Source organism: Biomphalaria glabrata, chromosome 17, assembly GCF_947242115.1.
Source record: "Biomphalaria glabrata chromosome 17, xgBioGlab47.1, whole genome shotgun sequence".
Lineage (NCBI taxonomy): Eukaryota > Metazoa > Mollusca > Gastropoda > Planorbidae > Biomphalaria > Biomphalaria glabrata.
The window spans coordinates 17,461,865-17,474,933 of record NC_074727.1 but is presented as its reverse complement, the minus strand read 5'-3'; the positions used below and the strand labels follow the sequence as shown (position 1 = coordinate 17,474,933).

Genomic DNA, 13,069 nt, shown 5'->3' with positions numbered 1-13,069 from the left:
TCTAGGTTATTGGCGATAGTTGATCCCAAGTAGGTAAAATCCTGCATCAGCGTAAGGGTGTGATTTCCTATACGTAGCATGGGTATTTATGTAACGTCTCGTGCAAGGATATATATATATATATGATGCTTATATAGCTTAATTACACCAAAACGATCAAGATTATCTATTGAGCAGCTATTGAGCCGAAGTGCCGAAGTTATTAAGATCGCAACATTTGTTGACATGATATTTAGGTCATATTGCTTTGTTTGTTTTACATCTTTCTGACGTTCCTTCAGAGTGGAAGTTTATTTAAACAAGCCTACATACATACATAATGAATTATCATACATTCTACCCCAAACCTCCTCCAGCAGAACGAATTCGCGGGACCATTAAGAACAGCATTGCAACCTTTTTTTGACGTAAACTAATTTAAAGGAATTTTGACGCTAGAAACAAGGAGACTATACCTTTTGAATTGAAGTATTAATCTTGCTCTTGAATTCTACAAGGTGTGAATTCTCCAGATTACACTATACAGTTTTTACGGGTCATCACATTTCCGAGATCTGTATGTTATAACATTTTTTTGGAACATCTGTCATATTTAAGATATTATGCCAAGCTTTCGCACAAACTAGAGAGCGACGACGATGAAATGCCATCTGTGCGAGCTGAAGTACATGGTCTTAAGAGGACGTGCGCTTTATTATATAATTATTTTCTTTCAGTGGCGTAGATAGGGTGGAGGTCCAAATTCGAAAGTAATCACTGGGCCCCCTTTTGAGGGGGCACCCAAATGAATGTCCATTTTTTTACATTCAGGCCACTGTCATGTAATCTTTCTAGTCTCGTTGAGCCAAAAATACTAGACAGCACTGATTTAGGCGATATGAATTGAGATTAGTCACTCACTGGTGCATTATCTCGCCAATTAACAACGATATTATTCATTAAAACAGTTATAATGATTCCTTTTTTTTTAGTTGTACTTATATACCTGTATTGTACCTCTTGGAATTTAGACATATATTTGTGACGATCATTTGTTTCTGAGTGTATGATGTGAAGATGTCTTGATGTTATGATGAGATTGTGTTTCTGATATTATAATTTTGTGTAGATTTCTATTTTAAACAATGGGCCTCATTCAGCAATCGTAAACAAACAACATTTAGCCACGTGATTCTCTTTCTCTTCTCTACAAATTACGATCTAATTTTTAATACACAGTTGTTTTTTTTCGTTGTTTTATATATATTATCACGTCACTAAATGTTTTGTTTTTTTTTACGATTGGTGAATGAGGTCCATTACTGAACACAAATAAAATCACAGAAAGACGTGATTTTTTCGAAAGATGAACAATATCAATCTTGTTTTACACTTACGACATTTCAAATACATCTCTTGCGCTACTAAATTATTTCGCGACATTTTGATAAATATAGGCTCAATCTATATATATATGAGCAAAAAAAAATGTTTAAAAACGTATGTATAAGAAGTAGGCCTACCCAACTTTAAACTGGGCTACGTGAACAAAGGGCGCGTTATCTCTCTTTCTTTTCTCTCTCCTACAGGTCAAGTAAAAGTAAGTAAAGTTTCTCTTTCAGACCTAACGATCTATAGGGCAGATGATGTTAATTAAAGTCATCTGATTCTTTGGCAGACGGTTAACGAGCAGGGTGTCATGTGGCCAACACAACGACCAACCGTCTCGCATTTACTTTCACCAACTAAAGTCAGGTACCGATTAGAGTTGGGTGGACTCAAAATCCCAGTCTTTACCGAGATTCGAACCCATGACCCAAGTTCGGAAGCGAAGCTCTTAGCCACTCAGCCACCGCGCCCCCTTCTCTTCCGTGCAGTTCTACTTAATTTTGAGAATGCTGTGTAACAGAACAACGGAAAGAAATGCGACGTAAGCCTATGTGCACAACACTTAGTATTTTGAGAACCCTCGAAGGTTAAAATGTAAACTTTACTGTGTCCGTAGATCTAAACCAGCAACAGATGTGACACGCCCAGACTGTCTCAGACGCCACCACCAATGTCAATGTGCGCGCACACATACACACACGAAGGTATGTGGTTCAATTCTTGCGTGTACACCGGTTTCCTATAGTTAGATTTGCTTCCAAGTTGTGTGATTGTTATTATCTTATATTTATCTAATATTCAAATGTAATGACAATGTAATTGTAGGTAGGTTTTTTTGTTCTGTCCTTTCCTCTCTTCTCAGCTTTGAAAATAGTGCACAGGCTGCAATTCTTATATTAATACAGTAGACAATGGCTTCAATTTAAGTTTAAGATGATCCTTTTTCGTATCCAATCCAAATATTTAATTAATTTATAGTATCATTGGATTTTTTTTTTTAGATGCAATCACATCAATCTTAATTTTATTCTTTTTAAATACTTTTATTAATTTTAACATAGGCTTATAGGCTCTAGCTATTTTAATAGGTTAAAAAAGAGACAACACATATGTTCACATTAAGTCTGTATGGTAATACATTTTCAACTAGTTCAACTGGAAAAGATATTAATTAACGCACATTTGCCAGATCAGCTTACTCTCTTCTAAGATATTAACTAATTATATATCTTCCCTAGTGCTATTAGAGCATGGAATGGGTTGCCTGATCTAGCCAGGAAAACCAGTGACTTGGCAGAGTTTAAGTCATTGGTTAATATGCATGACTAAATGGACGTAATCATCTTTTTTTTTGAAGTAACGTCTGTATTATATAAGATAAGATAAGATATAGAGTACAGACGTTACTTTAAAAGAGAAGAGAATTAGGTGCTACGCATTTCATTCATGTCTTAAGCTAGTCATGCACGTTAATCAGTGACTTTAACTTTGCTAAGGCTTGTTTTTTTTTTTTTTTTCTGGATGATTCAGGCAACCCATTCCATGCTCTAAAGGCACTAGGCAAAGAGAACAAAAATGGAACAAGAAATGTGTTTTTATCGTTGTGTCTTTCTGTGTACACTGTGTATATTATATTTATCATTCACATTATAAAAATGAAATGATATATATTTTTTTTTAAATTTAAGATATAGACTATAGTTGTTGTTTTTTTTTACATTGGAGGATGGAGTATATGCACAAGTGTTTAATTTACACATAAATATTTAGATACAAATTCTGACAAAGTTCTATTATAATAGAGTTCCTTGATGTAAAATGTATACATTTTCGTAAGTGTTCGTAAATTCGTTGGGAAGCAATCATAGCTTCACCTTGTCTTCTCCTTTATTCAGTTTTCTTCAGTATTTGTTTCTTTTAAATATTACAGCTGAATCAGGGAAATAAATGTCTAATATTACAAGGGAACTAACTCATAGAAGTAAATACCAGTATAAACATATATTTTTAATCTTGCTGTATAAGTGTATACTTTTGTCAGTTGTGTGTATGTGTATATGTGAAGAGGTGTGTGTGTGTGTGTGCGATGGAAAGAGAAAATAATTGTAGGGGGTCGATACAAACACATTCCGAAGGCTGCATCTAGTTTACGAAACCAGACCCCTTTTTTTCTGTCTACCTGGATAGGTATGAAACCGGAACCTGGTAGAGAGACACAATACACCAGGAATGTAAATACGTGTCTTTGATTTAAAAGACAAAAGAAAATGGGATCAGCAGCATGTACATTTGGGGCCATTCTTCTACAAATTAATAATACAAAGTATTTCACTAGATCAATATCGATCTCTCATTGTCTATAAGATCAGTGCATATTGGATGGCAGGTAGATGCAGGATTGTAAGCAAAAAAAAAAATAATTTAGAAATATCTGTTTCAAAAGACTTTACGGATATAGTAAGACTTTGCAAATGTGTAAAATCACATCAAGACACTATAGACTACCGGCGTCTACGTCTCGGGTTTCAGTAAGACATGTCAATGTGACAAGAGAAACAAATGAAGTGACATTCTTTAATAGAATACAGTGACAGTAGGTGCTATTAGACCATGACTCTAGTCTTCCATCCCCAGCCCAGCCCATAAAATGTAAGTATTAAAGCAAATGAAAAACTCTCGTGATTTTTTTTTTCAAAATACTAAACCAGAGACTAAGCTGAGTAATAAACTGTGGGAAAAAACAACTCTGTATACTGTAGAATTACTTGGTATGTGGTCAATCACAATAAGCTGTCTGCTGTGAATGCGATTTAAGTTTGAGTTTGTGACTTAATATTGTAGTTTTTACCCAGTGGCGTAGCTAGGGATTTAGGGGCGCGGGGGAATTGACTTCTTTGGGGGCCCCTTGCTTTTTGACATTCGACATAATTCGAGATAATGTACTTAATAGATATATACGCCTACATTCTAATTGGTACAGTATAGCAGTAAAATTAACAAGAAATTATCATTAAGAATCTTTTACTGAATAATATCGTTGTTTATTGGCGAAATAATGCACAAGTGACAAATCTCAATTCTTATCGCTTCACGTCACGCTTTCTGTGCAGATAAAGCATCTATAACATCATCTACATTGATATTGTGTAGTATTTGTGACTCCACTGACATTAAAGCCAAGCTAAGCCTATTTGGCTTCATTGTGCTTCTGGGGTAGTTTTTGATGAACTTGTGTTTTGAGAATGATCTCTCACATGACGCATTGGAAGAGGCCTAAGTTAGTATTCGATTGGATGTTGCAAAGTTTGAGCACACATCATTACCACATGAAGCCAAATTCCTCAATATGTCAATTGGCGCACTGGTTTGATGATGAAAAGTGCTCGTGCATCATTGAACAAGCGATTGGCTGTATTTTATCAAACAGGAAAAAATAACAGTTTTTCATCAGTGTATCATCATCCATAGACTCCAAGATTGATTACAGGAAAGAAATCCATAGCATTCACTACCTTCTTTTGCTTTTCTATGGATTGGCCGATCAGTTTCGTCCGTTTCTCCTCATTTTGGCAGAAAGCATGAAAGGGTTTTAATTTCTTCACCAGCTTCCCGTTTGTGAGTCAGACGTTTGTAGCTTCTTTCAGTTGTTGATTCAGAAAGTTTCTCCAACAGCTTGATAATTTTGTCAAGATGCAAGGAAACTGCCGACGTAGCTTCTTCTCTTGCGGACCACCTTGTATTACTCTCCTTTTTAAAAATTTGCGCATGAAACATGAGACAGTTCATCTAGATTTGCCTTAAGCTTTTCTTCTTCTAAATTCCTCTTCAAAAGAGCTTGTCTTTGGTGGACTCTTTCTTCATGTTCTTTCAGTCTTTCAGGTTTCTTCCATTTGGTGAAACAAACTCCAGGTTTGCTCAATGCACTAGATCAGGGGTGGGCAACATTTTTGTATCGAGGGCCGCATTAACAAAATTTTGGGAATGGCGGGCCGCATATATATATATATATATATATATATATATATATATATATATATATATATATATATATATATATATATATATATACTTACAACTTAGAAAAATAAGCTAGCTAACTGTATAATGTCTTTTAATTCATATTTATGCTGTATTAAACATTCGCTTTTCCTTTTTTTCACACTCTAAATTGAGGGATTACCACAAAAGTTAGCAATTTCTGAAACCAATTTAACAATTTTTAAAAAAATTGCTATTGTCTTTTCATATCATAACATTTCACCACAAATGTACAGTTGTACTTAATGTGAAGTATTTAACTATTTACACTCGTGCGTAATGTTCCTGAATTATGGAACTAGCTTTCTAGTTGTTATACTTGTGACTGCTGTCAAATTACAGTCATTCACCATCGACCTGTGATTACAGTTTTTTTTGTGTGGAAAATACTTGTTCACATATGTCTGTGTACCCAAATAATGTTAAATCTTAGTAGCAACGTTTTTTTAAAGTATGGAAATATAGCTTCTGGCACCCATTAAGTTAACTCGGAAGTACGGACTTGAACTTCTCTTACAGGTCATAATTTGCATGGAGTTAAGTTCTTTTGGAACTGAATCAGTTTCTGCACTAAATGGTGAGCTGATGGTATTGAAGACTGGTTCCTGACGTCTTAAAATCTGCCTTTATAAATTCCATAATTAAGGAATCCAAATAAGTCTGGTACTATTAACCATTTCAGTAGAAACATTTTCACCTTTCAACAAAGGAAAATTACAAAACCTGTTTTCACCTGCTGGCCTGGAGAAATTGGAAAGCCTTGTTTGAATAGATTTAACATGCATTACATAAGCAAGCAGCCCATTGCAATAGCTACCATGAAAAACATAAAATGTCTTCCACTCTCCATTAGACATATTAGTAGCAAGGTCACAGTCAATGTCCTTCAAAGAACATATACATTTCTTCCTTGAGAATTTATATTCTTCTCATTTCCTTGCCTATGCTAAGCCAGCTGATACATCGGAATATTTAGTTTCTAAATATTCAAGTACTTTTCTAAACTGCCTGCGGTTAAGGCCCCCTAGCTTTGATGACTTCTATTGTGTTTTAGTAGCTCTATAGTATGAGGAGAAATCACGCAGCTTTGTGCAAAGTTTTCTGTTTAGAGTTTATGGTTAGGATATTCTTTAAAAAAAGTTGAATAAATACTGGCCTGAGATTGTGTCTTAGACTTTTTATAATGAGAGAGTTTCTATACTGTATAGAGATATTTTGAATTAGTTTTAATAGATTAGCATTTTTATATGTATATACTGTGGGCACACATGATTTCTGTTGGTATTCGCGGGCCGCATAAAACACTTGCCCACCCCTACATTAGGTGTCTTTTCTGATGCCTCAGAAAACAGTTCACATGCAAAACAAAACAAATACCCCAAGTGTGGAGAGAAGAGGAGCCAAGATTGGTTGTATATTTCTCCTGTTGGAAGCTTTCTAGTGAACCATGATGTTAAACTTCGTGATTTATTTTGGGTAAACTCTACTGGAAACAAAAACCGTTCATCTTTGTTTTGGACAAATAATCTCCCCTTTAACACAATCTTTACTCGAAGTTCTTCAGATATAATTCCAGGCTGGATATATCCGAAGTCTTTGTACTTAATTACAGCTTCTTCCACTTCTGGAGAAAGTGATTTTGGAAGACCATCACCTGACATCACTAACTTCAGATGTTTTCTCTGTCTTTGGTAAAAGTTTCTCCCATAGAGTCTCTTCAGTACTACTACCTTCATCAAGAGACATTTTCAGTTCTTCGACTGCTGCATCTTTGAATGAATCATCTGAATAGTGATACTTTTCTTCGACACTCTCATGGTCTCCTTTGTTTTCAGTGCTCTTTCTTCTTAAATGATAAGGATTATGAAATAAACTACACCAGTGATGCCCAAAATACGGCCCGCGCGCCACATCCGGCCCGTGACGTGATTTCCGCCGAAGGGTAAAAAATTACCCCTCCAGTAATAAAAATATTTCCCCACGTTAGGCTAAATGAATTGTTACCGATAAGCTAACAAATTTGTTAAGAGGGGCGGCTGTTTTGAAAGAACGTAGCATTCAACAGCTTTAAGAAACAAACACATAAACAAAAAAAGCGGCATTCTTGGACGTGATTGTTAGATTACATCTAGAATGGAGGATTGATGAGACATCAAGCCATTTCCGAGAAGAATGTATAAAAAATTTTGCTAGCTATGATGGAAGAAATGTGTCCTGAAAAAAAGAATACTGTTGGAGCAGTGCGACTTTCTCATGACGATTAGAAGGCGATTGAAAGATATGGGTAAAAATAACCATTCTTTTCAAAACCATAAAAAAAAAAAACATTTTTCGAAATGTTCACTTTTGACTCTGACAAGTCTACTTCACATCTGATACCGCTCAAAATCTAGGTATTTATTCGCGGTAGAAATAGCCGTTTTTAAATCATAGAAGTTAGAAGCTATGAGGAGCATGCATGGGACAACCACTGGTACAGTGATGTCAAAGAAGTTACAACCATCACAGAGGATCTTTCTTTTCCTTGGAGAAACTAGTGGGCATGACTACCGAAAGTGCCAGAAGTATAAACATTTGTAGAGATGAATCGTTCGTCTCATGGACGAACATCTAAAATTCTAGATTAAGTGCAGCGACTTGGCGTCACATCTCTGCAGCCGGATGTTTAAAAATTGGTTTAGAATAAACCTTTTATGAATTAAAGGGTTCGTAATAAAAAAAAAGGATTATTGTCGTTTTTTTTTTTTTAACCTTTTTGTTGATGTGGCCCGCGACACTGCTCCAACAGCATTCTTTTTTTTCAGGACACATTTCTTCCATCATAGCTAGCAAGAATTTTTATGCATTCTTCTCGGCCGAATAAGGTTGGGCATCACTGAACTACACTATATACTAAGTTTACTTCCTGAGAGTAACACGACACTAGTCAGTTACTCCTTGAAATTGAGAGTCACCCCGCACGGAAAGTGTTAATACTCTGTGTGGAATACATACAACAGGGTCATTAACTTATATAAGAACGTGAAAAGCAAGATTACATGGCAGTGACGTGTTATTTAATTTATTTAAAAAAAAAAATTCTGGACACTCATTTGGGGGAACCCCTCAAGTGGGGGCCCGGGGTTGTTCAAATTCTTCCCCCTCCTCCCCCCAACCTAGCTACGCCACTGTTTTTATCCGTTTTATTTTTATACATTTTCATTGGTTACATAGTGCAGAGCATAGAAAATGCAGCATAGAAAAAGCTGTCTTGATGATGTCAAGGGAGATGTGGTCAAATTGATATCACATTGTTGTCATTCGATGAATGTCTATGATTCTTTAAACTACTTTCTACAGAAATAAGTAGCCTCGTTGTTGTAGTTTTTCCGAATAAGGAATTTCAATTTCAATCTTAAATGTAATAACTATTACTATTATTCTTATCATATTATTATATTGTACTATTAGCTACCTATCTGAATAATAATTTCTAGTTGGTATAATGTTCACTCATTATTACCCATGGCCCATAGCTTCCATTGCCCATAATAGCACAAACCTCAGTATCCAAAAAAGAAAATATTTTTATAATACAAGTAGAAATTCTATATGTGTCATTTTTATATAAACTTCTCTATACAATATAATAGCTCAAATGATGGAGGTCTTCTTATATTACGATGATCTGGGGTATATTTGTGCTAAGTTTCATAAACATTAGTCACACGGTGTTTGTTTTTATAAGAAACATACAGCATACATATTTACACCTTACAATATTTTTTATATAAAAGATAATTGTCAGAATACAATTATGTACCTGGGGATCCTGAGGTGTATGACGTGCTGTCACATTTTTGTGTTAGGTCCTTATAATAAGTGATGACTAAAAAAAACACATCGATCAATAATTTTCTGATTCTTTTTCTTAAAGGAAAACAAGCACGAGCAACAATTGAACTCAAAGAATGAAGCAACTCATTGGCATCTTACTGGCATCTTCTGTTTTTACACTTTTCATACGCGCTCAAGAAAATTACCGCTTCTGTGACCCTGACGTCCCATCCAGGTCTTTGACCTACAAGACAACGGCCCTGTTGTTGGATTCCACCCAAAGCTGCGGTGCCGGTCAGTACTTTAACCAAACCCAAGTTAAATGCTTGCCATGTCCGTCAGATACCTTCATGACCAAGCTGATGTCCGAGAAAAGATTCGCCAGCTGCTTGCCGTGTTTGAAGGCTTATGGGGTTAGTGAACGTTTCACTAGTTTAACCCTTATTAATCTCGGCTAAGGTCTCACACGATTTCTCAAGTGTTTTCCTTTACACGAGTTTACAATCAGTGGGGTAGCAACCTTAGCGCGAAAGGGTTAACTACGCCTGGGCCATGACTAAATAGGGCCCAAAGAGGCATCGAAAAATCGGTGTTTCTTATTTTTAAGAAGACGGGCAAGCATTGAGTGTCACGACTCTCACTTGTCATTGAAGTTTCTTATTGTAAATAGGGCTTACATACAGGACGACTCCATTTGTTTTTCGTCACACCAGGGCCGGCCTTAAATAATTGGAGGCCCGAGGCGAAGTGAATTTGGTAATTTAAAAAAGTACCAATTAGCTATTTAACTATTGGTAATTAATTACTTTGTTTGGTATCTCGAACAAGGGAAAGAAGCTTTACTTGACTGATGTGGTGGTAAATTGAAACAAACAATATATAACTATACAATCTTCTCTAGTCATAAGAACCTCACTAACAGAGTGGATAGCACGTCTGCCTGAATAGGCATGAGCGACGAGTTCGAATTCATGCCCCCCCCCTTTTTTTTTGTTATAAATACCAATTACTGTAAAATTCCCCCAGATATCTCTTTCTCCCCCCCCCCCCCCCATTTTATTTTCCCAACTGGTCCAGATAAGTGATAGGATCAAGGCGTATTGAGAAAGCTAAAAGCTTGAAATAGCGCTAACAAAAACAATTGGCAAAAGTATTATTAATCGCACATACTTATTGTTGTTGGTCTAGATCTATTACAAATTTAATTACATGACTGATCCAAACTAATTGATACAATTACAATTCGCATAAGCCTTTTTTTTTTAAAAAAAAAAAAAGCATTTTTAGATTTTTCTTATTTAATAATATATTTTGACTTGTTCAGATTGAGGTCCAAGCAGAATCCTGCACGGAGACAAGGGACGCAACTGTTATGTGTACCAACGCTTACTTTCGCCTTAGAGACATGAACCTGCCTTGTGCCTCCTCGTGCTCGCGGTGCGAGATCTGCGGCGCAGGAACTTACTTATACCAGAACTACGAGTTCCAGAAATGTCAAGGTTATGACGACACCATCTGCTGCACCAGTCCAGACATGAAACTGGTGAACAGGGTGTGCATGCTCAGGAACACTCCAGCACCTCTGAAATCTGAAGACAATGGATCTGAGCGCGAATATTTTAAACATTATGTTGTAATTATTACTTTTATGTTAGCACTCATAGTGTAGGTTCAAAATAGTAATTATTATTTTGTTAGAATAACTTATAGATAAATTGCACATAATGCCAAGAAGACCTTTAAAAAAAAGAGATTTTCAAGTATGGCGGAAAAAAGTTTTAAAAGCTTGATATCTGGTATATTCGGTGTACAGAAAAAGAGAAGTGCTGATAAAGTTATGATTTCTTTTTTACAAGTCATAGGATTATATTTGTGCGATTTTTGGTACTTTAGAATCACATTTTATAGGTTCATATGTATGGAGTTCATTTTTTTTGTATTTATTATAGCAACGTCGAAGTTTGATGTCTATGTTTGAAATTTATTGTCTATGGTTGAAGTTTAGATTAAAGTTTAATTATAATGTTTGGAATTTATTGTCTATGGTTGTGACGAGATGTTTAATTAGTAAATATTGGGCTTGTTTATTTAAGTCTAGGGGAAGTTTTTTAAATTTATCCCGCTCACATATAAGATTTTGTACAGGCACACCGCAACTAACAGTAAGAACAGACCAATATTATAAGTTTATAAATAAAATAATTTAATAAATGAAAGTTTACAAAAGATAAATGATCAAATAAAATTATAATTAAGAAATGAAATGAAGGTGCTAATATCTAACATAACTGCTCATCATGGATTGCTAATTGGTGAGTGATTGGAAGAGAAGAATGTTCCTATGTCTGGCTACTTATTTTCTTAGCTGCTAGCCCTTGGGTCGTCTTCTGGCGGTCGCAGGACTGGCACTCAGAAGGATGAGTCATCCGGCTCTGTCTTAGGACGTCGGCTCGGGATGTTCTCTATACTGTAGGCAAGCCGGCTCTAGGGTGAGGCCGCTGCCTGTTTAGCAATAGAGAGGGTTGGTGCTGCAGACTAAGTTGTAGTGGGCCGATCTCTCAGCTGTGATCTCTAGCTTGTAGAGAGCCTTGCTAACTCAACACCAGTCTATCTTCTGCAGCGAAGGTTGCGCTAATCTGTCGGCATTAGGCAATAGCTATTGGGCAGTGGACAGTTTGGGCCGGGTACTTGGCAGATGATACTGGGCAGTATAAGGCACTGTGGACATTGGGCAATATGTTAAGGCCAAGTACAGTAGGCAATGCCTTCTTGCTAACAGGTATATAAAAGGGGGGGGGGGTGTCTATTTGGTGTGGTCTGCTCCGGTTACAGCTTTGGGAGGAGATCTGGTAGTTATAGCAGTCGGATGTAGCAACCAGGCTGGGGATAAGACAGACAATTAGGAACCTCCTAAAGGCATTGAGTAGGGATTCCCATATGCCTTGCAATCAATCAGATGTAGGCATTGGTATCAATCCCAATAAGGCATTTAAGACAACTAAGTATAACATCTTAAGCATGCATATAACTCAATAACAAACAAAATATAAGGAAGACAACCACAATAAATGTATTGTCATATAATATAGGAGGATACTAGTCAATGTTCATCCGTTGACTCTGACTACGCTAATAAGTAATCAGTTATAGGGAATGAGCATTGTATTTACTAAAGGATAAGATGAACATAACATACTAGGGATAGGGCTACAGTAATAAGGGTTTGATATAATTAATCAAAATTATATTCATCCAAGGAACTATAAGTTCACAAGGACGTAAGACATGTATGTATGTGAGTCCTCATGGGCGTAGCCAGGATTTTTTTTCGGGGAGGGTATAGGGGGGGATTTTAATCTCCCCCCCCCGACACCCCCCACCCCCGCGAAAATTTTTATGTATTTATATGTGTGTGTGTACATAATCTTTATTACATTCTGACCCTTCATTCTTTCGGAAGACATTTACTGTGCCCTAGGATAGGTTTTTCCTGGAGTTAGTGGAAAAGGTGTAGATTCCCCGCCATTAGTAGCAAGGTGGTCTGGGGGAGCGCCAGGAGCTCCCCTAGCGCTGCGGAGCCCCTCCGCCAAGCACTATTTCTGGTATGGAAAGCCAACAAAATGCTTATTCTAACGTATCTGCAGTGCATTTTCCTGCTATTAAAAACTTTTATTTCAAAAACCTAATGTGCTTTTCTTACTGACCCTCCCGCGCCGTTCGGTGCATTTGCCGTCAAGCTGTTTCCATAAAAATCTGTCACTGACTCACTGGTAATGTCTGAAGCCTCTTCCCACCTGCTCTGAGGACCTCCATGAATGTGTGGCGTCAAATTGTACTAGGATGTCAT

At 36.5% G+C, this 13,069-nt stretch overlaps 1 protein-coding gene across 3 annotated transcripts; it reads left to right on the top strand.

Moving 5' to 3' along the window:
* Positions 1-1,983: 1,983 nt before the first annotated feature.
* Positions 1,984-11,249, top strand: LOC106051497 (uncharacterized). 3 transcript variants are annotated; one of them, XM_056016527.1, is made up of 3 exons: positions 1,984-2,072; positions 9,323-9,635; positions 10,547-11,249. In XM_056016527.1, the coding sequence occupies exons 2-3, from the start codon at positions 9,357-9,359 to the stop codon at positions 10,889-10,891; spliced, it is 624 nt and encodes a 207-aa protein (XP_055872502.1). In that variant the 5' UTR covers positions 1,984-2,072; positions 9,323-9,356; the 3' UTR covers positions 10,892-11,249. The 3 variants fall into 3 exon arrangements, with proteins under 3 accessions (XP_055872502.1, XP_055872501.1, XP_055872500.1); XM_056016526.1 differs by having other exon boundaries at positions 2,040-2,183; XM_056016525.1 differs by having other exon boundaries at positions 2,040-2,193.
* The last annotated feature ends 1,820 nt before the right edge of the window (positions 11,250-13,069 follow it).

Coding starts and splice junctions, on each gene's coding strand:
- LOC106051497 (XM_056016527.1), top strand. CDS start 9,357: ATGAAGCAACTCATTGGCATCTTACTGGCATCTTCTGTTTTTACACTT. Junction 9,636..10,546: donor CGTGTTTGAAGGCTTATGGG/GTTAGTGAACGT, acceptor TGACTTGTTCAG/ATTGAGGTCCAAGCAGAATC.